The 27,111-nt window shown below is 37.1% G+C and overlaps 1 protein-coding gene across 8 annotated transcripts in view; it reads right to left on the bottom strand.

Annotated features, from left to right (window-relative positions):
• Nucleotides 1-27,111, bottom strand: part of LOC127573860 (non-POU domain-containing octamer-binding protein-like) — a 74,936-nt gene that overhangs the window by 25,435 nt on the left and 22,390 nt on the right. For 3 of the 8 annotated variants that reach the window (XM_052022396.1, XM_052022395.1, XM_052022397.1), the window contains exons 5-12: nt 25,297-25,493; nt 22,293-22,377; nt 20,355-20,463; nt 16,476-16,530; nt 15,200-15,286; nt 12,098-12,136; nt 11,678-11,805; nt 2,581-5,336 (exon numbers count right to left, since the gene is read on the bottom strand). In XM_052022396.1, coding sequence (XP_051878356.1) covers nt 5,199-5,336; nt 11,678-11,805; nt 12,098-12,136; nt 15,200-15,286; nt 16,476-16,530; nt 20,355-20,463; nt 22,293-22,377; nt 25,297-25,493 — 838 coding nt within the window. In that variant the 3' untranslated portion in view covers nt 2,581-5,198. Of the gene's footprint in view, nt 1-2,580; nt 5,337-11,677; nt 11,806-12,097; nt 12,137-15,199; nt 15,287-16,475; nt 16,531-20,354; nt 20,464-22,292; nt 22,378-25,296; nt 25,494-27,111 lie in introns of those variants that run through there. The other 5 variants (XM_052022400.1, XM_052022399.1, XM_052022398.1 and 2 more) reach the window with 4 other exon arrangements.

The following is a 27,111-nucleotide window of genomic DNA, read 5'->3' as shown; positions in this document are numbered from 1 at the left end:
AGCTTGCCCAATATTCTGCTGTCCATTACACATCACTCTTGGCCCTCCTGGCATGTAACTAGAACTTCCAATTTTGATATAATTTCATCCCTCCTCTCTGTAAACTCTTTCAGCACTACATCTGCACTATTTCCCTAATTCTGGCTTTTTGTGATTTCCCTTTTGAATGTCCTCCATTACACCTACCACCACCATACCTACCCACCCTGCCCACACTCCCTCCCCAACACCCATCTCCGATCTTTTTATTGGTTGGCCAAGAACAGTGATTAAGGGTAACAAATTCCCTTTGGTGGCACAATAATCACAAAAGGCAAACTCTTAAAACTTTAAATCATAGCTTGAGAAATGAAATACTTGCATCTCAAAGTGGTTAACCGCAGACAGCACGCACTAAATAGATATAAAACATTACACAATGATGTAAAAAGACATGGTTGTTATTTTATTGATAATTAATTCGGACGTTTAAAAAGGTTGTAGTAAATGGAAAACTGGGCTAAAACAAATGTAAAGACTCAGAAAATTTTGTACTTGCTATAGACCACTAGATGAGCAGTTAAAGGGTTGGAGGTGGTGTGGAAGTAGTATCTGAAAAACAATTACAATATATTTAGGTCCAGTGGAATGCAAACCTGTAATCCATTATCAGTTCCAATAACTGGCAGCCTATCTGAAAAAATAGCTCTGATCACCTCAATGAATTGCTTTCATTTCAAATCAGTCTTAACTGTCATTTTCCATTTGTTCATTTACCCTAGATTGGTGATCAGCTGAGATTTTGCAATTTATTGTTGTTAAAACTTTTATCTTTGTCAAAACTACAGCAAAAAAAAATGAAGCACTGGTACATACTCAAGAAAAGATTATCAAATTAATGAGCAGATAATCTAAGAGACAAGTGAAAACAAGCAAAATGAACAAATTCATAAGTTGACTGGAAGTAGCCAATATCTAAATCAGGGTAGAGAAAAATAAAAATGTTTACAATCATGTTGACACCAGTAATGTTAAGAAACCAACATATTTATTTAAGGGTATAATGTCAGACTATTGCATAGAACTTAAAGTTCATTGCAGAGTTCATTCAGATTATGATTTCTATGCCAACTATTCTATGGCAATTCAAAATGCTAAATCAACAAAATACACTCTGGACTAGATTTCAAGATCGTTCATTTAGCAAAAGCAACAAGGCAGCATCCCAAAGATGGTGGCCAACTGCATTACTGCCAACATGTTACCCTTGGTAGCTAGCCTATTTAGAAGTTATAGATGAAGCCACCTTGCACATTCCTCACCAGATATCAAACTCAAATCCATCTTTGAAACCAGCAAAAGGAAATTTTAGTCACATCTAGTATGCTCTTTAATTCTTCTACTTGCCCAAGATGTTCCACCCTGCCTTTGCGCTTTTTTAAAAAAAATACATCTCCCACCAAGTTAAAAAGCATTTCTAAAGCAACCTCTTTCAGGTATTGTTTCTGCTTATCCAGTATTCCCACCTTCACTATCATTTCCAAACCTGGTGCAAAATGTAATATCTCCATTATGCTATATACAGACAACTTGATTATTTCCAGCTGTCTTTTTAAAACTATTAAAAACTCCCTATTACTTTTGTGTAGCTTTGGTTTTCATTTAGTACTTTAATTTCCCTTTACACTTCCCTCCTCTTTTCCACATGTTTAACCCATTTTACAACTTGGCCTTTAAATTCCAGCTTTAATCTCCAATTATTCTGATAAAACTTTCATAGTGAAGATTGTTGCTCTGTACACAATCTGTCACATTTCAACACTTCTTACTTCTCATCAAGTTCCAATGTTGCCATTATTTGTCCAGATCCTATTTCTCATTGAACTTAACATTTTTGTTTACAGGCCAATTGTTGCTTACTCTTTGCAGAGCAATTGCACTGTGGACATTATTTCACAATTTTCCCCCAAAATATTATTTGTACCACTTCACTTTTTGGAACTAAAGCAATACTTCTTTTGTCAATAGGTTAAAAAACTGATCAAAGCAATAGTCACAGATGCATCCCCCACTTGAACATATACATTACCTTTAACCCAGGAAAGCTTGGGTTAGTCAAAAAAAAAGACACAAGTTGCTGGAGATACATAATTGTTTCTTCACATCAACTGGCACACACGACTGCCAACTCCTGTAACAGTAAATATGCTGCAATCCGTAACACAAATTCATTAATGAAAGATAAACACATCCACTAAACTGGATTATTTCACAAAATTGTCAAGGAGTGAAAAAAAAAATCAGTAACATTCTTGATGAAGTAGCAATAGGTAAATGTAGTTCCTATATCCAGTAAAAAAAAATCTGCATGTAGCAAATAACTGAGTCAACGAATATTGGAGGCACATACTTGGTGTTCACAGGATACCATGAATGAATGCAAACGTCACAATACGAGCTGTGTTTTTTCTTAAAATCAAGTCTAGAAAAGTTACTGGAATCCAAGAATAAAGCTAGTGACCATGGATAGCCACCAGTTTAGTTGGATTTCCCCCCAAAAAAATCAATAAAGTTTCTCATCAGCTTTGTAGACAATGTGCATAATCTTATAGTACAATTTTATTAATGATTTGGTTTCACAGAGTATCAGCATGTGCAGACCAATATTGATCCATCTGGGACAACAACCATCTTTAGATTACATATTTGAAATTATAAAATCAGGCATCTTCAATACCATTACATATGCTGATGGCACAAGCTTGAATGGGTAGCCAGTGCTTAAAAGAAGAATACAGGATCTTCTGAATGATTTCCATCAATTGTGTAAGTGGACAAGAATATGGTAGATTATTGTAACATGACTAGATAGATGCATATAAAGTCACACATATAGAACATGAAAGAGCCTTCACTATCGGGACAAATAAAAATGAGCAATTAATTATTCAAACCATAAAAAGCACCTGGTCAGTGCACTTTAAAATAAGCAACAAGATGGGATGGTGACAACACTTTTAAAGTACTTTACTAGCTCCTAAACATGTGACTTCAAGGCTGTGAAAAATGTTTTATATAGGCTAGTTTGATTTGACATTCCACATCCCATACAAACTTGGAATAATTCATTAAGCTAATTTAGAACTGCAGTGGAAGCACTGGGAAAAGCACAGAGGCACTGGGGAAAAAAGACGTAGAGAACAGTTGTCTACGAGTTCTCCAAACCTTCAAGTAATGAATAAAAAAAGTAGGGAAAGAAGTGTCTTTGAAATAATATGTAATGAAAGGACTGCTTATGGGAACAATCCACAATGCAAACTCCTTGGGAAAGACTTGCTGACAGGACTGTAGACAGATCACCTTAAAATCAGATTATAAACTAATGGAGGGGGGGGGGGGGTGGGAGAAAGAGTTGGATCAGTAATAGTTTAAAAATGGAAAAGAATTACTTTCTGCTCCCATAATTTCCATTATATAAGTTGTGAAAAGGAAAGCAACTTTCCTTTCCTTTGGAATAATTCATTCCAAAAAGGAAAGCATGGCAAAAACTAGAGTCAAGACATTCAGACCACATATGGAGTTAACCCATTTCTGAAAGCACAGACGTTCTTGCACTGGGTCTATTATTACACGACCAGTTTTCAATCTTACTGCAATGATGACTTTTTTTTATTTTAAATAAAATCCCATTTGGCAGTTTAAAAATTTACATTAAAAATTCTCATCTCCGATCCTACGATTATTTTTCACCACTATATATGGCTTTGGTAGCCCACCTGCATCAAACTATATCCACTAAACTTAAATACGTTCCATCTAGGCTCTCACAAAGAACTGTGCTACAGGTAAGATGCAATAGGTTTATAAGATATCATAAAATGGGCGATGAGCAACAGAAATAAAATGACTTAAGTATATTTTTGTTAACTACATAAAACATTTGCTATTAAAATTCACATCTTTAACCAGAGAACTATATTGCAAATTAAACAATTTAGTTTTGGATAGACCAACCTGCCAGCTGCCTCTGCTCAGTGGTATTTAAGCTTGGGATACAGAAAAAAAAATTCTGACCATCTACAAAATCACAGGCATTTTCTGAATAAAACTATTGCTTAGTTTTCTTCCTTTATGCGATAACTTCCAAGACAGAAAGTCTGGTTTCACCTAGAAATAAAATAAACTTAATATATTCCTACCAACTCTGTGATTTTAATGATTCATTTTCAGATGAACAAAGATAACAAACTTCTCAAAAGACTGAATAAAAATGCTGCTCAGAAATGAGCAACAGTATTACATTAAGTATTAACAAAAAAACAAATCAGGGCTGTAAATGAATACATTACAATACAGGAAAGATTGCCGAGAACTTTATTTGCATCTTAAAGCGTGTATTGCAACGTATACCAAGCAACCGTGAACAAACTAGAGGGTATCAAGTTCAAAAAGGTGGGTTTATATTTGATTTATTTTCCTGCAAGCCAGGCATATTTTCCAGGGATCAGGTGAATTTTAATTCTAAATGTCCCGTCCCACAAATACAAGTCATTCCTGTTAGATATGGTCAGTAGTTAGAAATATTGAGCTTTAGAACTACCAGAAACAGAAGACACCATATCCTTAAAAAGTCAACACAGCATAGTATGGTCAATGAACCTCAATTCTGTCTATTTCATGTTAAAAAGCTTAAGCCCATTCCACATTCCAACAAACTCAAATGCAAACCCACCTATTGCCTACATTTCTCACCCCAACCCCCATCTACTATATTTAAAATACTAAACACATCAACATAAAGCCTTCAGCAATACAAAATAAAAACACATAAGCCATTTGAGATTCCAATTTTACTGTCTGAAATCACTTTTTAAAAAAAACAAAAATCACAAAAGTCAAAATTGTTCCAGAAGACTGTTTCATTGAAGGTGGTGCTAGAGTAGCTAAACAAATATCAAAATAGTAACATCTCAGTGAGACTTTTTGTCCAAATTCTCTGCAACTTGTGCATTACATTATGTACATTTTAGATTACTGAAACATATCATGCACATTCACTAAATACATCCAACAGGAAGTTAAAAGAATATTTGAAACAGTAAAATACCAAAAAGACCTTATGTACTAAAGCTCATTACAACTGATACAATCTGCAAAAATACTTGAGGCAATTAAGTGGAATGGCTAAAGGCTACTGTATTTTTTTTTCAGGTCTGTATTTAGTATCTACGGCGTTTGTTTGCACCAAACTCTCCAACTTGATTTCCACGGGGAAACCCAGCAGGGCTGCCAACCATCGGTCCGCCCATGTTATTTGCTTGACCATCCATATTTCCAGGAACAAATCGATCATTAGGCTATTAATTTAGATAAAATACGTAGGATTGGACATTAGTGTTCATTGCAAGTCCAACGTAGATTTAACATTAGGCAGGTTGAGAATCCCCCAATGGAACGATGAAAGTCAGCAGGGTCCAGAAGTACCGATAAAAAAAGGGAAAGGGGTAATCACATTAGACTTACAAGATAATAACAAACTTTGGGAAACATTTCAGCACCTTCCACTTGCTGTCTGTACACAGCACTTACTAAACTGACGAAATATAGATGTGCAAAATGGAAAAAAACAGGAAAACAAAAGAAAAGCCAATTACTTTTTCAGATACATGAACGATTGAGAGCCTACACAAAAACACATACACCCCCTAAATAGTCTGAAGTTATTTATATAGAATGCTACATGTTCTTGAAGTACTCTGATAATATACTGGTGTGTACACAAAAGCTTGAGCAATTTATCTTTTAAGTAAGTGTCTACACACTAATATGTTCCAAATTCTACTTCTGATTTGTGCAGTTAACAGATCACATAATTTGTAAGTAAATCACCCTCTTTACAAGCATGCTCAAAAGATCTGGGCTTGGCCAGAAAGCCTCTGTTCTCAAAAAATACTAAGAGCCAGGAGAGGCTCATGACTACCGTGACAAAGTTGAGAATCAGTATCTTAGCAGAAGGGAAAAATTGGTGACAGCAAAACACTAAATTGGTGCTCAAAGCAAATTATCAAAGTGAACTATTCAATAGGCAAGATAAATTGGAACATAATAAATATGAAATACAGTAGTACAAGTTAGTTCAAAGATGCTTAAGCCTCCGAACTGGAAAATTCTCACTGAAGCACAATTAAAGCAGATTTTCTATTTTCCACATGCAAACAGGCAAGACGGCTATATAATCGCTTTATCCTTCCCTTTCATAATATTTACTGATTGCGCCAGTAGAAAATAGATTGTGTATGCCTCCCATTAACTGTCACATCGTGTATTCCAAAATGTCTATACTTAATCACATCAAGTGTATCGTTATCCCTCCCACTCTTGACTTAACAATGATTTCACCTTCTGTAAAATCTTTCGTTTTCTAAAGTTTCACTGTAATAGCAACAACAGGGGCTATTATTTGTTCCAACACAAAATTTATGATAATTTATCTCAAAAATAAAGATCTTGCTCACAGAAAGTTCAGGTCTAGTGCCTCTAGTATAGGGAAGAGTGGGAGAATGGGGAGCAATCAGCCCCTAAAAATAGACATCAATAAAAAAATGATTTATGTCAGCATGAGATACAATGCCTGCATTATGTAATGCTTTTTTTCATCTTCATTATCCAAAACACAAAGTAATGGGCATGTTAGCAAGGATTGGGAAGAGACAACTATACAAAAATATAAAACTGTCACTGCAAAAGCTTGAATCCTAGTCGCCACAGTCCTTCTGGACAAGCAAAGTGGGGAGCAGGGGAGAAAAAAAAAGTTGCCTGCTCAGGTAAAAGTGGAACTTGAAATTACAACTCTGCCTAAAAAGTAAACAATGGTTTCAAAAAGTTTAAACCCCCAATACAAACAAGTTTTAAAATGGAATACTTTGTCCTCTTTTGATCTCTTGTACATCATCTCCTAAATGAAATGTTATTTTTCAGTAATACATTGGTCTACATACTGCAACCTGATCTTTGAAACCAGTTTCACAGGTATTAAAGATTATTTTAGGGAAAAACATGCTGTAGGCTACAATTTTAAAAGTCTACAGTCAGTGAATACCAGTACATTCCCATGTTCAAAACAGTTAATGGGGAGTTAAAAATGTTATTCTTTGTATGATGTTGCCAATTATTTTCAAGTCTAATTTTGTGATGGAGTGCAGAGATAAGTTTGGGGGGGGGGGTTGTGGTGGAAGAAGACAGAGTGTTTATTCCCGACTGTGTGTTTTGTAGGTACCATTCTAATTGACTAGTAAAGACCTGGATAAAGGACAATGCCAAAAAATGTTTAAAAATCCATAATCTAGTTATCAATCCCAGTCAAAAGTGCAGGTAGCGATATGCAAAATCTGGATCAAACTCTCACAGACATTTTCCCCATGCCTCCTCGTGCAATATACCAACAAGCATTTCATTCAAGGAGCTATCATCTCAATAACTTCAGAACCAGAAAAAGATAAAACTACAAAAGATTTTAAACAAACAAAAACATAGCAAATAACTTACCGAGTGGTACATATGCACCATTAAGTTTATGTTTGGAATTAAGTACATGATTAAAGAAAGATATTTCATCAGTAGTAATGGACAACAAAAACAAAATCAATTTGACAGTTGGAGGGGAGCAATAAAATCCACTTATTATATCCCATTCTGTATTTGGCATTCTTACTTTCATGACCCAACAAACTTTGTGGGCAAAAATATTTACTAACATTCAAAACATACAAAAGATTATTAAACAACCATTGCACTATTGAACAATTCATTTTCTTTCCCTTTTTAGTTCATTATACCACCTCACTGAGAGCTTACATATTAAGCAATAGCTTAATAGTTTATTTTCCAGGAGTAGCCAGAGAAATTTCAAAATTCTCCTATCTAGCCTATAGTCAGATTCAAACTGCAAAATCTCTGAAAATTACTTCAACTCTATGCAAGCTAGAAATGATTAGATGTTTGATCTTTTAAAGTTATTAAGACCTGTAAATATCATTCACCTGGCTCACCACAAGACTGAAAATATAACTATGTCAATAAGTTGAGTCATGGATACATCCATGTAGAAACAGCTGTCAGAAGGACTAACAATGGGTCTGCAGAAAAGCACTAATCATTACCTGTGCACACAAACTTCTTCAGTACCATCAGCACATGCATTCAGTAGTATTAAATTGTTGCATTAAGAATACCTTCATAATGAATACATTGTCCTCCTGGGTCACCACACAATAGACTGAATAAATGAGCAGCCACTGGGGTGCTTCAGTAGTCATAATCAAACTGCTGAGAAATTCATAGTCATAACTGCCACAAAAATTCTCCACAGTAATACAAATAATAATCAATGCTTTCACAACGTCATCACTTCAGTGCTACAGGTTCTCTGATTTTTTTTTAAAAAATGAACAGACTATTACTTATAACAACTTTGCCAAAATACAGTTAAATGAAATTTTCCTCAAGCTGTCACTGGCCTATTTTGTGCTGTGGATTTCAATAATTATGGCTGCAACCAGTGAGAAATGAGATTGCACATAAAATTACTGGAAAACATAACTGTGTATCCAATATACTAATGTTCTGAAATACAAAGGATCATGCCTTTGACATTGGAGGTGCAAAATAAATATTCAGACTGACTTTTTCCAGTGATCCACCCAATAATTGAACCTTTCTAAAACTAATGGAATTCAAGCCACCTTTAGTTATATAATTTAGAAACTCAAACCAATATTAGTAAAAGCAATACAGTTGCTGGTAAATGGATTGATCTGGTAACTAACTACAAGAAGAATCTGTATGCAAGACCAATGATCAAAGTGCCATCACAGTAGCTCATTCACTAAAGAATCTTTTTCATACAAATAGTAAGGTTATTTTCTAAGGTATTTAATTTTACAAAAATGTTTCACATTTCTTGTATCCTCTGAATAATGCTTAAAAATAAACTCTCCACCCACTACCCCATATGTACCAAAATTTGTAAATCCATTAATTGTCCTGGTCACAATTTAAAGATTACTAGATTTAAAGATTACTAAATTTAAAGATTACTAAATGATGACATCTCAGCTAAAAAACATAATTGTCCTAAAGTAACAATAACTTGCACCAACTAACCCATTTTAAAGGATACCAAATAATTCTACGTTAAAATTCTTCCATAAATTAAGGGTTTAACTTTTTACCAGCATCAATATATTCATTATGAACAGCACTCTTATCATATATTAGCTTCAGAAATGTTTCTATTCAAAAACAGGAAAATGATTTCCAGAAAAAACCCAAGAAAAGCTACTGTGCAAGGTGCAACTATATACCCATGATTGTTTTTAAAACACACAATGTAGTCTTTAAGTCTACAAGTTTTGAAAATTCCTGTTTTAGTAAAACAACTCTGGGAAACAAAACTCGACAACACTCGTCCTAACTGACAATAAGCTACCAATAAACTACACAGGTCACTGTATAATCTTAATATTGTACAAATGGGCTTAAAGATGTCTAATAAATTTCTGGATAGAGAATGGATTGAATGATTTGGTAATAAGGCAGGTTGGCTGGAGTTTCTTTAAAAAAAAATTTTGACTGTTGGGCCATATGAGCTTTAAGCTTCTAAAATTTATTTGCAGTTGTTGACAGTAGTGTATTGACACAAATGCTTTGTAATGACAACAGCACCAAAGTGATACAGGTATCCATGTTCCATCAGTGCCTTTTATTTCAGTACAGAATCTTTATCTTTATTCACTATGTACATAAGTAAATAGTTTGGCACATCCTAAGTGGTACTGCTTTCGGAATGTATGACTTGAGGTTTAATACCTGCTTGCCAATTATGTATCTATCATACAGTCAACCTCCTGTGACACTGCAGCAGAAAGACCAAGTGCAATTTACAGGTGAAGATGGGATAATTAGTGTATTAAGGTAACTTAGCCACATTTTTCAGAAGTCATATATTCTGCCCATACCTTTATCCATTATAAATTCCTATTTCCATTTAAAATGGAAACTCCCTAAACAAGCTTAACACAAATATAATTACATTCTCTTTCCAATGGTGGAGCTATAACACCTCCACTGGTGGGGGGGGCCATGTAATTTTAACCTACAAGTTTTGAAAAGCCAGCTTTACAAATATGGATACAGAAATAAAATGTAAAGAGTTGACAGAGTGCACAGAGAAAGTGTTTTAACTGTATTAAGTAATATATGCAATAGGTGACAATTACAGACCAGGCAGTAGTATCTAATGTTAGTGGAACAAATTCCATGTTAAAAGATCACATAAGAAATAACTTGTTCTCAATATAACTACAGAGCCTTAAACAGTTAAGTCTACACAAAATTAGATAAATGGAATACAAAATTCAATTTAAGAATGGTTCCCCGGAAATATTTTATTCTGAGAAGTTGACCTTCACTCATTTAAACTTAAGCCTTTTCCTCAGTATTTCCAGAAGTCTGCATTCAAACTTTCCCCTTTAGGTTTTCTTCTACTTTTCTATCCATTCCTGTATCTCATTTTGGCCACCGTATGTAAACCCAGTTCATTCTTTTACTGAACATTGTGTTAATAGTTATGCAGACGTTGGTCCAGTAGGGAACTCGTCATAATTCATCCTGATCTACTCCAGAAAGCAAATGGAGGTAAAGAGGTAAATTAAGAAATCAATTAGGAGTCTGATAATCTGATCAAAAATGTTAATGAATATTAAAACAGAAAAAAGCTGCTACTGAAGAATGAACGAACATTCAAATCATAGGCCTTGGAAAGAATATGCATTCCTAAATGGCAATTTGCCATTTATAAAGTAACCAGGAAGTCAGAAATTTGTGCATTTCACACACTACCTTGAAACAATGATGTATTACTAAATTCACTAAAGAAAAATCATTCTCAGCATTCAATGTATTTATTACTATAACCTAATGGCCAAAAACCATTACAATGCAAACCTAGCACAATGGAGCTCAGATATGCAAGTTTCCTGTGAGAACTTAGAATTTAGAAAGCCTTGACATCTTAGATGCTATACCATATTTAACCTCTTGCGGTTCTAATTCTCTTTGCATAATTGCACTTCCAAACATTGGACTAACCCAGAATAATGCAGTTACTGTGCAATACACACAAATGAGAAAAACTGAAAATTAATACAAAATCTAGTTTATCAAAAATAGCATATAATTTTGGAATATTGCAAAACTATGGGATAACAAAGACAGATAATCTGTCACTGCACGGTTTAAAGACAAAATTAAGGCAATATTTTAAGAATTTTCATTAAGGACACGGCTGACAATCTAGAGAGGGAAAAGAAATTCTCTCCTAAAAACAGGAGAAAGTATGACTGACATTAGACATCGGCTAAGTAAAACTCAGAATATTTCTTTTAGCAAGGATATCCAAACAAAGTGCTCTGCGCCTTGCAAATACTGTTAGAAATTCACCAAACCCACACCATTCAACTCAAGTGTGTACAGTTTGATTTCATTTACATCCTTCCCACCACCCCCCCACTGTAGCACATGAAGAATTTTTAAAAATTCTTAAAACTTCAAATTCATTTATTTTTCTTCTTATATTCACAACTTTAGTTTACTCTTTATAATGTATTGTTTTTATTTTGCACTATGTTTAATACATTACCAATCCAATGTTGTTTTCTGGCATTTGGTTTCCCAGGCTTCCAGGAGGACCTTGAGGTGGTGGTGCATTAGTATTCACGGTGGGTCTGTTCATTCCCATAAGTGGCTGAGGAACTTGGTTTGCAGAAGCTGATAAGTACAGTATTTCAGTAAAATATTGACTGAAAAAATCACATTTGGCATTCATCTAGTCAAGTAGTTGCACAAAATGCAGATCACTGCAGCATCAACTCTGATAATTAAAGCCAAGTTCCAACTCTTTACTTGTAAAGTTTACATTATTTTGTTCTGCATTAGGCATAGTCATTTATATTGCCTTGAGAATGCAATCTTTTCTTATTTTCTCCATGCAACAAATGCATTTTAGGATCCTTTCACTAAATAATGAGGTGCAAATTATGCAAAGTTTAAAATTCCATACCTGCTTTCAGATTTGTAAAATCAGCTGCAGTTAGTCCCACTAAAATAAAAGATAGAGAACAAAATTTTAAAAAATTCAAAGAATTGCCATTCTACATGAATATTGAACAATTTCAATGAATTCCACAAATTGGAATATGGAATAAGACAACTAAAATTCAAAATGTAAAAGATAAAAGTGCACAGGAAAATACATACATAGACCATCATATTTCTGAACCATTATCGTGATTCAACACTGGAGAGAACCCTGCAAGCAATAGTCTAATAGTAAAATTTTGAATGTTACCAAAATTCATCTTCTCACTTAAATCAATTCTAAGCTTATGACCAATCGACATATTAGGCAAATTTTGTGGATGTAGCAGCATAGCTATTAGTTTCAATGTAGGTAACGTAATTCAAAATAAAGGATAAGATATTATCCTGCAATTCTAAAACAAAAAAAACAGTATTTCTAAAGCACTCTAAAATTAAGATTCCTAAACTATCAAAATTTTCCCAACTCAGTCAACAGCATAAGATATAGGAGGCCACACAGATCCTCAAACCATTCAATAAGACCATTACCTCAACTCAGAGCAAGGTCACAAATAAACAGCAGACATAGACAAGAACAATAACTAAGATTCAGAAAGCACACAGCACTGCAACATTTTACAGTTAAATAAATATAATACAAAAGATTTAACTGCATGATTTAGACAATTTTAATTCATTATTTCATGAGAAATAGCCCATTTAGAACCTTCAACAAGGGCCCAGGTTTAACCTCAAAATGAACACCATTCACACAAAAGAACACGTGATAGGTTCAAGATGATTGACCTCTCATTAAACGAGGTCAAGTTCAAACTTAGCTTTCATGATCATACAAAAACAGATGGAATCCTACTTTTAATTCATACATTCTACCTTTATTTTAAAGAACTATATTTTCACCATATAGTCACATTAACAAACATACATGTGTGTAGAAATGGTTGGACCATATGCATTTCCCTGCACTAGGTTCTGAAAACTTGAAAGAATCAAAATAGGGATGTGGATCATTTTACAAAAACTTGGTCACCACAGGAATGCTTCCTATCAATTAACCATTTTCCTTGACCATTTTGAACTGGTGGCAAAACTCCTTCTTGAACTGCCATAATCCCTCTGGTGAAGGTATGACCAGTAACGTTGGATATGAAATTCTTGGACTTAGACCCTGTAATAAAGTTAATATGATAATCAGACCTGAAAGAAAACCGAAGTTTTTGTGCAACAGGTTGCCTGCTGCTCCCATCTTTTTGGTGACAGAAGTTGCAGATTTACAGGATGCTGCCTTAGAAGCCCAAGTGTGCAATTGTAGGTGAAACTCACTAAACCTATGGTACACTAAAGCCCGAGTTATTTAGGGCAATTAAGGGGCTGTTACCAAGCTGCTTTGTGTTGAGCTCGAGTCACTGGGGTTGTACACATCCAGACGAGTGAAGAACATTGCAGCATATTCCCCAGTTTAAGCCCTGTAAATTGAAGAAAGGCTTTGTCCTGTCAGGAAGGAAGTTACTCAATTCTGAACACCACACCACTGTCCTGGTCTTGAAGCCAGTTGAATGCCTGGTCAAAGTTAAGTCCAAGAGCAGCAGAGGCAGGAGGCACCTGCAAAATTGTCTTGGTATGTGCTGTTCAGAAAAAGTAGATCTAATCCTATCTGGCCAGCAACCACCCAATCAGCAGCAAAGCGATGGAAAGCATCAAATGGCAGTGCTATTAATTGGCACTTGCCCACCAATTACCTGCTCACAGATGCCCAGTTTGAGTCCCAGACAGGACCACTTGGCTTCATACATCATCCAACCCTCGATTCAAATGTGGACTGAAGAGCTGAACTCCAGAGGTGAAAAAGAATGTCATTAATTTGGCATCATTTGATCGAGTGCAGCTTCCATCGGTAAAACTGAAGTCAATGGGCACCAAAGGGAAAGGACTTCAGTGGTTGGAGCCTTAGCTCACACAAAAGAAAATGGTTGTCGTTTGTTGGATATCAACTGTGCCAGCCCCACTGTGCGAGTTCCTTAGGGCAAGATCCAAGGCCCAACCACGTTTCGTTGTTTCTTCAGTTACCTCCTTTCAATCAAATAATCAAAGCAACTCTCGAGCTTCTTGACATCGAGGACTACGCAATCTGTGTGACTGGCTCTCCATCTGTGACCCTGAACATTCACATCCATCACTAGCATTGCACAGTGGTTGCAATTTTACCATATAAAAAGAATGGACTACAGTGACTCGCCCAGACTACTCCGACAGCATCTCAGAAACCTGCAACCTCTACCAACAAGGAAGACAAAAACTTCTGGTACATGGAAATCACCTGCTATTTCCCTTCCAAACTGTGCACTAACCAACTTGGAAATATATCACTGTTCCTTCATCTCATTTGAAATCCTGAACCAGCTTCCAACAATACGGTGCAAGTATATTCACCAGAAGGTCTACAGCTGTTCATGAAGGCTGTTCATTACCACCTTAAACCCAGTTAGGGATGGGCAATAAACACATGCTTACCAATGATACTCAGATAACGAAAAGTGAATAAATGAATGTTTCCGTCATGCTACACATAAGCATCAACTGTTTCATTTTCTGGAGTTGTAAATGGAATAAAACACTCTTCAATCATTAGCAAATATCCCCACTTCTGGCTATAAAATAGAAAGGAGGTCATGAAAGAACCAGCTGATGATTGCTGAGCGAAGGACACTATCCTGAGGAACTCCCAAGATGAGGTCTTGGGATTCTCATGATTGACCACCATCAATTACCAAAATCTTCCTTTGTATGTGTTACAACTCCAACCAATGGAGTGCTTTCCCCATTAGCTCATTATCTACAAGTTTACTAGGATGCTTTTATGGCATGCTCACAAAATGTTGCCTTTATCTTTGGACCAAGGCTGTTGAGGTCTGCACCCAAGTGGTCCTGCCAAACCCAAACTGAGCAATAGTGAGCAAATAACTGTCAACAAGATCATCAATTATATTGCTGATAACTAAAAACAGACTCATTGAGCAGTAATTAGCCAGAATTGGATTTGTCTTCTGTGGGTGTGACATACCTGGGCAATTTTCCATTGTCGGATCAGTGCCAGCGTTCTTACTGTTCTGGAACAGCTTGACGGGAGGCGCAGCTAGTCCTGGAATGCCTCAATAGTATAGACAGCAAACTCACAGTTAAGAACTGCAGTACTACTACTAGCCAGTCCAAGAAAACTTGCTTTCTTTTTAAAATGGTCTACCAAAATAGATTTAAAACCATGAGATCTCAACTTTGTGTGCAAGAATGAAACTAAAACATCACTGAATCCAATCTAATAAGTATAGATATAAAAATAAATCATTTGGATATTGCAGTTGTAATGACAGCAACTTCCAGAATACACACATGCATGGTTATATGAAAAAATCTGGAAAAGTTGTCAATTGTAACTTCCTCCAGTATAATCTTAGAAAGTGACAAATGACAATTTCAGATAATTACGAATGTACTCAGAAAATTTTGTTGCACAAGATGAAAGCAAGGTTGTAAATGGCATGCTGCATCATATTTACCTTTTTAGTAATCACCCTTTCTAGAGCTTAATACCTAACTTGTGCTGATGGCAATTCACTCAGATAAATATTAGAAATTATTCAACATGTTAGTTTCCACCTTTAGTTCCAATTAAAATTTGGAAGATTTTTGTTTTGCTTCATGCGAGAATGGGTAGCACAGTGGCACAGCTAGTAGAGCTGCTGCCTCAGTGCCAGAGATCCAGGTTCAATCCTGACTTCAGGAGCAGTTACAGAATTGGGGGCAGTGAAAAGGGGGGTGGGGTGCGGTGGTGGGCAAGTTGATAAGAATGTAGGAAGAATAACGGAAGGGCTTAGTGTAAATGGGTGACTGATGGTCGATGCAGACTCAGTGGGGCCATTTCCATGCTATATCTCTACAGCTGTGACCAATTCTTCAATTGACAGACTGCTCAGCCAGCTTATAGCTACACCAATTTTATTCAAAGGATCCCTAGAACTGATGCCGAAACAGAAATCAACACTGGAAAAGACACTACAGAAAGTGACCCAAGATCTCCAGTCAACAAGCACCATTCCAATACCAATGACCCCCAAATCTATGGTATTATTTCACTGCGTCTGGAAGTTTCTTTATTTTATCTACAAACATTATTTTTGAAGAAAAACAAAACATTTTCACACAGTTGAAACAAAACAATATTTTATTACTATTCTTAATTGAAACTAAGTAACTCCTATATACAAAACATCAAATCAATATATGCTCCACCAAGAAAATATTGCTTTCATTACCAATCTAAAGTGATTTTTAAATCTCACCTGGCATGGCCATTCCAGTACGTTGAGCCATTTCTTCCATCCTCATATTCTCTCTCTTTTAAAAAAAAACATATGCACAATGAAGTCTTCTGCCATGCTCTTCGCTCCTGAAAACATTTACACTTTGCCTAGATTGCACATTCAGGGCATCCAATTATTGTCCAAAATCCCAAAGCAGCGAAGAAAAATCAGGGCCTTGATGTTATGTATTAAAAAAAATTCATCTGGAAAAAGGTGACAAAGAATCCAACTCAGCCAATCATGCACTTCCAGCAAGAAGAAATGCTGCTTTTCCTGTGAAGATGCCATAGAAGGTGCTATTACAGTTGTACAGCTAATATCAATGCAGAGTCTCCCAAAGGGGATCTTAAAGAAAATTATAGATCAAAGAATGCTACACTTTAATTCAATTCAGACCACATCACTTGTATGCTCACCACATCCCCTCACTCAAAAAAGGCAATGGACAAACTAGTGTGGGAAAATAAACTACAGAGCTGAAGGGTGTCAGATTCAATTCCAGGTCTTCACAAGTAACTTCTTCAAAAGGTAGAAATGACTTTTTATTCAGGATGGCAATGCTAAGTCCAGAATTTTATGACTGCTACTAATGCCCCGAAGTTGATGGTAAGCCACCTTCTTCTACAGCTGCAGTTTCAGTCATTGTTCTTCCATAGTGCTGTTAGACAACACCCAGCAACAATGAAATACTAATGATTTATTTCCAAGTCAGAACAATGTTTTACTTTAAAGTAAACCTGCAGGTGATGGTGTTCCCATGTACCTGTTATCACTGTTGTTCTGTAGTGGAGGCCATTGGTCTGGAAGTATTGTTGTTGTATCCTGACTGAATAACTGCAGTGCATTTTAGAGTGGACAGGGTGTTGATCAAGCAGGTTGCTTTATGCTAAACAGTGTCAAGCTTCCCAAGCAATGTTAGTGCTGCACTCATCATGTATATTTCTGACTTGTGCCCTGTATATGGTGACAGGAAGCAAGTCAGTCTTTGACCTGCTTTTATGGCCATGATATTTACATGGCTGGTCCTGTTGAGTTTCCAGTTAATGGCATTTGGTTGATAGGAGACACTGCATTTGTAATACCATTTTAAAAAAATCACAGGTAGGTGATTAGACTCTCTTATTGGAAACTATTGTGGCATGAATGCTAACTAACTGCTTCATTTACTGAGGATTTGCAAATGGAATTGAACATTGGGGATGTTCACTGATGGCTGCACTTTCTGATCTCATGATGAAAGAAAGGTCATAAATGACATGACGAAAGGTTGCGCCTAGAATACTTCCCTAAAGAACTTGATATCCTGGGAATGGGGAGATTGACCTCTGAGAACCACAATCCTTTTGATGCCCATTGATTTAATTTTTAAACCAGGGTGCTTTGATGCCACTCAGTCAAATGCTTCCTTGATGTCAGAGTACCTGGGTGGAGATTGGCTACAGAGGATTTGTCTTTGGTTTCTGTAAACAGGACACACCTGGGCAATTTTTCATCAACAGGTCAATGCCACTGTTGGAACTATGCTGTAACAGTTTAGCTAGAGGCACAGCTAGTTCTGCAAAGCAGGTCTTCACAATTACAGTGGGATGCTGTCTAGTCCCATACCCTTTGTCAAGTATAGTGCATTCAGCCACTTTTTGATATAGTGGACTGAATCAAATTGGCTGGAGACTGGCTTGTGATGGTGGGGATCTCAGAAGGAAGATGAAGTGGATCAGTTATGCACTTTTTGGCTTAACAAGGTTGGAAATGTATCAGCCTTCTCTTTAGTACTCACATACTGGTCCCTGATGAGAATGGCAATATCTTTTAGCCTCGTCCTTCTATTGTCCAACAGAGGTTCGATCTGATCCACTAATTGCGAGATTGCATAACTATCTAATATGGGACCATAGCAGGCACTTAGTCCCATATTACAACTACCCCAGGCTGGCATTTCTAATTATGCATGGTGCTGGACCAGTCATGCCTTCCTACACTCCTCGTTGAACTAGGCTTGACAGTAATAATTAAAATGAGGAATATGCCAAGCCACAAAGTTAAATTCTTTTGCTGCTGATGGTCCAAAGCACTGCACTGATGCCCAATTTTGAGCTGCTAAATTTGTATCTATACCATTTGCATAATTTTAGTGGAACACAGAGGGTATGCTCAGTGTGAAGATCAGACTGTGGAATGATCACTTCTAACAAAGCCAACTTCTAACCATTCATCTGCCATCGGAAGGTAGGCAAGGATGACATCAAATAGGTTTATCCGTTGTGTTGGTTCACTCACTACCTGCCACAGACATAATCTGGAAGCTATGTCCTTCAGGAATGAGCCAGTTTAATCTGTGATGGTGTTACGAGCCACCTGGTCTTCCACCCAAAGAACAATTTGTGCCCTTGCTCCTTTCAGTGTTTCTTCCAAGTGTTGTTCAATGGTAATGAAATGGTGATTCTCATGTTTGCCATGAGACTTGATGGGATCTGAAGTCAGTGTTCCAAGATTTCAAAGACTCTCCCTATTGCCTGCACACCACCATACTACTACCTCTGGTGGGTCTATCCAGGGATAAGTATTGTCACAGAAGAGTCTCCCACGTCATCTGTATGTACAATTCTGTGGGTATGACCACGTCATGCTATTGCCTGGCTGTGGGACAGTTCTCCCAATTTAGACACCAATCCCCAGATGTTTGAACTCACAGAATTATATATTACAGACAATGTGCCATATCAACACCAGGTGGTCCATCCACTTTACTCCAACTCTGTTTGAATGCAACAGTAATGAGAGAATCTAGCCACTTCAAAGGACATTTAAGAATTTACCACTCTTAAGGTATGGAGTCACTTATAGGCCAAACCAAGCAAGCATGTCTAATTTCTTCTCCTGAAGAACATTACTGAACCATTTGGCTTCAACAACTCTAGGCAATGCACGTCAAGACTCAACAAATTCTAATAGTTCCATATTCTTGAATAGTAATCATCTTAAGTGAACATATATCAGAAATGAAATTGGCTGGTGAGGGTTGGCTTTAGTTGCAATTATTTGTGGCCTTATTTAGATTGAGAGCAATACAAAGCAAAACTGTTGATAGCTTGTCCTTCAAAACAAACTGTTTTGCTTAGTAACAGGTAAAGTAGTACATTGTCCAATATATTAGTAACCAACCACAATTGGCTAATTAAGTATTAAGATATTACAAAGAATATTGGGCACTGACATTCAGCATGCAATCGCAAACCATTTGGAAAAAATCATGGAGACTTCAACCTTTGTTTTTGCTGAAAGTAAAACAGAAAGCAGTCTCACTTTTTGATGTGCAGTTCCCTTGGTTACTGCTCAAGTGCTAAAATACTGTGTAACACTTGTAAAAGACACTGAAATTCAGAGATGAAGTTCATACCAGTATTGCAAACCTCGATGGAAAAAAATGATTATAAATGGAATTAAATGCTTGTGAGGAAATAAACATAACATGTACATTTACCTGCAAGGTCTTTTCTAATGATGTTAATCCAGATGGCAAAAATGATGTCATTGCACTGGTATGTGTGAGATCAGGCAGTTATGTTTATAATCATGTCAACTGTACATAAACCGGTCAATGACTAGATATAAGAATCAGAGCTATATAAAAAAAAATCCTCATCTTTCCATTCTCCACCACAATGAATGTTTAATTGCCTAATCAAGCAACATACTGTGCAGCTTGCACCACCAAAGAACAATTGGTAAAGTGGTGTGAAACGTGATTAACTTTCTTTCTGATATTGTTTTAAATGTCACCTTTTCCCTCCAGTGTATTAATAACATCACTAACTTACTTCACTGAGCTAAAGTGAATGAGTATCTCAGAACTCTTACATTTTCAAAGTTTCCTCGAAAGCCCTCCTGTTGTCTTCGCATCATTTCTTCTTTCTCACGCTGACGCAGCAATATTTCTTCTTCACGTCTTCTGCGTTCTTCTTCTTGCCTGAAGTAAATAACAATGAGAAATTACAAAATTACTCTTTTCAAATTAAATATTCAACACTTCACCTACAAAAAAAAAGACAAAACAAACCTATTTTTCCGCAAAAAAAATGGGTGAGTAAAAGATTTTTCAGAAGTAATTTGCCAAGGCTATGGACAATTGGTGCAAACTTGAATTTTTTTTAAAAGAGAGAATTAACAACTGAAAAGAAAGCCAAACTCATTTACTAGCTTTGCTACTTCAATTCAAGTTCAATACCATTTTCAACATTTTCCTATAATCCTTATCCATTTCCTTAACAACTGTCATATCCTATGGTTTTTGAAAAAGCTTCCCCTTATGACAATAAAATTTAGCCCATTCCCTTTCATTACATTATTTCCCAAGCTGTGAAAACAATCTTGAAGCAGAATTCAACTTAAAAATAGTTTAAACTTTTTTCTTCGTAATATTTAAAGGCACTTTGCCTTCTAGTCATTCTGCTTTTAACTTAAAAGATTAAGTTGGCTGGTATTCTTTTTCCAGAAGTGCATTACTATGACTAACAAGTGAAATTCCAAGGCCAAAATGTCACTGATAATTATCAATTCTGTGAATATCTAATGCCTACACCTAAATACAGAAGTATAAATGAATCTGTATCAAGCATAGCTGGCCAACCAATGAATGCTCACACAATCTATTAAGAAACACACTGCAAAACAAGTCAAGAATGATACCAATGTACTATTTTACTGCATGTTGGTGAAGCCAAGCCACTTAATTCAGGCATCATGGTGTTCAGACATATCACAGGCAAACAGAAGCATTGAACAGACAAAAATCTGCTGCTACAACTAATGGCAGACTAATTTTGAAAACATTGTCTAGCCTTAGCAGTCTTTAGATAATCAGATTGCTGGCTGATAAGAAATGGATTCTCACTTTAGATGCTATTGGTGTTACAGGGAGTACAGGTAATGAAGCAATAAAAATGGATGCTACAATCACAATCAGTAACAGATGAAGCTACGATCCCGACACAAGCAGCCTTGCCAATTAAGTTTGTGTGCCACAAAGGATCTTTTACTATTGCATAGAACAAAAACAAGTTTCAAATTATTCAGAAAGGACAGCACAATGATGCAGCTAGCAAAGCTAGTGCCTCACAGCTCCAGCCACCCAGGTTCAATTGCGATCTCTGGGGCTGTCCACGTGGAATTTGAATTTTTCCTTATGACCCCGTGGGTTTCCTCAGGGTGCTCTGGTTTCCTCCCACATCCAAAGAAGTGGGGGCTCTGCTAGTTTACTTGAAAACTGTAGATTGCCCCTAGCATACAGGTGAGTGGTAGAATCTGGAGCAGAATAAAAATTGAATTAGTGTAGAATTTGTGCAAATGGATGCTCGATGGTTGGTGAGTTGGGTGAACTGAAGGGCCTGTTTCTGTGCTCCTTAACTCTACAACTTTTCAATAGTTACAAAAATAAAACATGGTTCCCCAATGACCTCTGTAAATTCTACACCACCAGACCACATTTGTTTAAGAGGAAAATGGCATTTTACAAATTATGTTACATAACACGTAATAATAAATTAGTATGTTCACTTCTGTGAATTCAAATTTGGAATCTGGTACCAAGATCAGCAGCATAATTGCTCATTACGATACTCCTCTCTTCCACTGACCACCATGTCCTACATCCCTAGGAAAAGAGACATCTACCAAACAAAACTTCGAAGTGTTTGTGTTATGCTTAATAAATTAACTGTTACCTGTCAGAAAATAACTCTTCCAGAAATATCTTAGACATTCATTTTCAAGAATTCAATGCAATAAAAGGATCTTTACCTCAGTTCTAACTGCTTTCTTTTCTGCAGTTCCTGATTATGTAGTTCTTCCATGCGCCTCAGCTCTTCTTGACGTCTCATTAAATCTGTTGACAAAATCTTGGTCAATTAACATGCTTAAATTATAATTTCCAAGAGCAATTTCATTTTTATACTTGCCCTAGATACAGTATCTTCTGAAAGATGCAGATTTACCTTCAAGTGAATGAAACTTTGATTACATTTTCTGAAGAAATTCTAAAAAAATCATTCACAATCCATTCTTGTACACCTGCCCATTAGACCATAAATTCAACAGCCTGGACTTAGATTTATGGTATATTCATTGGTGCACAAGGATGATAACAGCCTGTCTTATTTCCCACAAGAAAGCACGAACCTTTAAGAATACAAATTAAATGGCAAAACTTTAAATGAAGTATATACAGAAAATGAAAGTAGAGAAGAACATATTGACAGATTGTCTTAACCTTAAAAAGAGCATAAAGCTCAAAATCTGTTTCCAACATTTTTTTTTACACTTTAGTTTCTGACTCTCTTCATCCTTTAACATCACTTCTAATCTCCGCTCAATCCGTACAAATAATGACACCATGGGATGTGGTCCACTTTTCCAGGAAGCCCCCATTTCAGACCATCATTCTACCATGGGCTCTGCTTCTGTATCCATGGAGCAAGAGGAGGGAAGAACCTTCATGAGCATGGGGGAGAACACAGAATGAATATCAGTATTGGTCTTATGTATGCCAGGGGTACCAGGATGAATGCTCAACTGTCCTGAGGCCAGAGATTCAGTGCTTGGTTTGCTGGTAAACCCAGATGGACTACAGAAGGGCTGTTTTATGTTAAAAGGGGTTATTGGGCACACTTTGTACATTATGTGTTTTACACATGTTACATTTTTAAATGGGACATCCTGAGAACATAAAGCAGAGTTCTGCACGTCAACCATTTTGGAGCTTGAGTTAATAAACAGGGCAGAGCACCAAAGAAAGTTAGAGTCAATTATGAGCATCATACTTCAGGAAAAAAGCCAAGACCTGAAAAAGTGCACAAATTATCAACTGTTGCAGGAGATGATAACCTCCAGTTAAGCACAGGAAGTTAGAAAACCTGGGATTGAGCAGAGAAGGTTATGGGGACATTAAACAGCGGTGTTCAAAAATCATGAAGGTTTCAGATAAACAGTGGCACAAGGTTCAATGATAGAGGATACAGATTTAAAATAATGTCCGAAAGAAAACTTATGAAAATTCCCTATACATTACATAACAGCAACAATCTATTGGAGGAACTCTCTGGGCTAAGCAGCATCAGGGGTGGGGTGGTAGGGTGGGGAGTTGTCAATGTTTCCAGGTTGAAATTTCTTTCAAAAGAGTTTGTGGAGAAGCAGTGTACTGAGCTTGATAATAAAAAAAATCCCTATCAGTAAAATGATCACTTTTATGACCAGTTTTGAGTCTACACCCACATGAGGAGCTCAAGGCATAGCTTGTCAAACTTCTCTGGAGTAAGCTTGTTCAAGATATCTCAAAGCTTCAAAGACTTACTCAATGGAGCAGCTGAAAAAACTAGTCAGCAACACAAACCAAAACTCAGGAACTACAAAAGCTTTCACTGTTCATAGACTGAGTGGGATGGGTGTTAGGGATTATTCCGGAGTTATTAAAGTATGGATAGCAGATATTAATTAAAGTGAGAACCAGTCTTCAGGAAACAAAATCCATTCACAACTTAACTTTAACTGATGCTTTGGGGTCACTGAATCCAATCATTGGGTGTGGGCCATACTGATTCTATCTCCTTGAAATGACAAAGGGGAAGACACGGAAAACTTCAGGATGAGATCAGGGAGGGCATTAAGTGGCCACCTCCTGTATCAACACATCGTTAAAGGCATATCCCTACCACTTAAAACACAGTTCAGGACAGGTCTGTTTTGTCACTTAATATTCTGGCTAGTTGGAAAATCATAGGGCCATCCCTCAACACAGTGACAAGAGGTATATTTTGGGTGTCACAAAAAAACTTCTGCAGATGCTGGAATATGGAGCAATTCACAAAAAGTACTGGAGGAACTCAGCAGGTCAGGCAGCATCCATGGAAGGAAATGAACTGTCGACATTTTGGGCCAAGACCCTTCATCAAACTGGAAAGGAAGAGGGCAGAAGCCAGAATAAGGAGGGGGAAGGGGATCACAGGCAGGTGATAGCTGAGTTCAAGTGATAGGCAAGTCCAGGTGAGAGAGGGATGGTAGGTGGGTGGGGGTGGGGGAGATTTAATAGGCTGAGAGCTGATAGGTAGAAGTGGTAAAGGGCTGAAGAAGGATGATTCTGGTAAGAGGGCAGTGGACCATTGAATAAAGGATGGAGGAGGGGAGAGGAGATGGGCAGGTCATCAAGACTTCTTGAATGTGAATGAAGACTTCTATATCTCCCAGTTACAGCTTCCACATGGCTCAGTTTAGTTCAGTCACAACAATGGGTAGCCAGACACATTAAAGAAAGTTATAAGGGAGAGTTGGAAGAGATGACAGGAGAATAGAATTAATGGATAACAAAACTGATCCATTGTTCATATGATAGGAGCTTAAGAGTATGAGAGGCCTTGAGCAGACAGCCGTTATTTTTCCCCCCAGGGTCGAAATGCCTAACACTAGAGGGCATGCATTTAAGCCAATAGGGGGCAAGTTCAAAGGAGATGTACGGGCAAGTATTTCTTTTATAAATAGAGTGGTGGGTGCCTGGCAGGAGTAGTAGTGGAGGCAAATACAACAGAAGTGTTTAAGAGGCTCTTAGATTGACACGAATATGCAGAGAATGGAGGAATATAAGCATTGTGTACGCAGAAGGGAGGCATTTAATTAGTTTAGCATAACATCGTGGGCCAAAGGGGCCAGTTCCTGTGCTGTACTGCTCTATGTTCTATATTCCAAACCTGTTTACCAGAAGTCAATAGCTTTAGAAGGAGACAGAGAAAAGTGTATGGGTCACTTCTCAACATACCTTGCCTCATCAGCATGACTTGGTGCTCATGACGTGCAGCTTCCAATTCTACTTCCAGTTTTTCTCGTGCTTCTTTCACATTTCTGTCCACTTGCTCTTGTTGTTGTTTCTCCATTTCAAGCAGCGCTTTCCATCTCATGGCATATTCATACTCAAATGTCCCATGCTGGGCAAATCTTGGTGGCTGCTCTCGTTCCCTTAAAAATTATCAAGTATGAAAAACTTACAATATAGTATACTAGGAGACAGGAACTAAAAGTAAACATCACTGCACTCCTTATGCATTTACAAACTTATATGCACAGCATGGATTATCAATCCAAAAATCTGTACTCCTCTCCCCCTATTTATTTTGCTAGTTTAACAGGTAGCTACGAGAAAAAGAAAAATCAGACTCCCCTACTTCCTCAGGAGGCTAAAGAAATTTGACGTCCCCTTTGACCCTCACTAATTTTTATAGATGCACCATCGAAAGCATCCTATCCAGATGCATCATGGTTTGGTATAGCAGCTGCTCTGCCTGGCACCACAGAAACTGCAGAGTTGTGGACAAAGGTCAGCATACCATAGAAACCAGCCTCCCCTCCATGGACTCTGTCTATACTTTGCTGCCTCGGTAAAGCAGCCAACGTAATTAAAGACCCCAGCCACCCCGGACATTCTCTCTTCTCCCCCTCCCATTGGGCAGAAGATACAAAAGCCTGAAAGCACGTACCACCAGGCTAAAGGACAGCTTCGATCCCGCTGTTGTAAGACTATTGAACGGTCCCCTAGTATGATAAGAATGGACTCTTGACCGCACAATCTACCTCGTTATGGCCTTGCACCTTACTGTCTGCCTGCAGTGCACTCTGTAACTGTAACACTTTATTTTCCATTCTGTTATTGTTTTCTCTTGTACTACCTCAATACACTAATGTGATGAAATGATCTGTATGTTTTTCCACTGTACCTCAGTTCATGTGACAATCATAAACCAATTTACCAATGCACAGGAATTGGCAAATCAAATGAAATGTGCAAATTAATATAGAATTTACAGCAGAGAAAAATTATATAAACTTAGACTGTACTTGACATTAAAAGCATTTTCATTTTGATCCATTTTTTGAGTAGTCAACAGCCCAGAAGCTCAAAACTTGCTCTCCCAATCAATTACCAACACATGGGAGGAAAAGAATGGCCCTGCTAATTCTACATTCAAGTTCTTCAGCTTCTATTTATGCATGACAAATTCTGTGGAATGGAGTACAAGAATAACAGGTAAGCCACTACACACTGCATAACTTATTCAACCAGGAGCTACTTCAGTTGAGGTAATGCTTTGTAGAGCACTTTAGAGTCATAGAGTAATACAGCAAAGAAACAGGCCAAACTTGTCCATGTCAACCAAGGTGCCCACATGCTGACCTAGTCCCATTTGCCTGTGTTTTGCCAATATCACTCTAAAAGTTTCCAATCCATATACTTATCCAAATGTCTTTTTAAATGTTGTTATTGTACCTGCCTCAACTACTTTCTCTTTCTACCCCTTTTGTGCCAGCTCATAACCATTCAACTAGACTTCTACAAATGTAATCCAAGGGTAATGAAGCACAATTCCATTTAGTGTTTACCTGGCTGGACTGGAGCATGCAGAAATCCCAAGTAGTTCATGAGAAAATAAATGTGCTAACTTATTTTACACACCAAGTTACTCAACCAAGCAAAATTTATTAAAACCAAACTGTGTGCTTTGTAAAAGCAGGCCCAAGACAAGAGAGGCCCTTAAACACACTGCTTAAGAAAAGTCCTAGTTAAAAATTTTAAGACACA

The sequence above is a fragment of the Pristis pectinata genome, chromosome 8 (assembly GCF_009764475.1).
Source record: "Pristis pectinata isolate sPriPec2 chromosome 8, sPriPec2.1.pri, whole genome shotgun sequence".
Classification (NCBI taxonomy): Eukaryota; Metazoa; Chordata; class Chondrichthyes; order Rhinopristiformes; family Pristidae; genus Pristis; species Pristis pectinata.
This window is presented reverse-complemented; position numbering and strand designations above follow the sequence as displayed.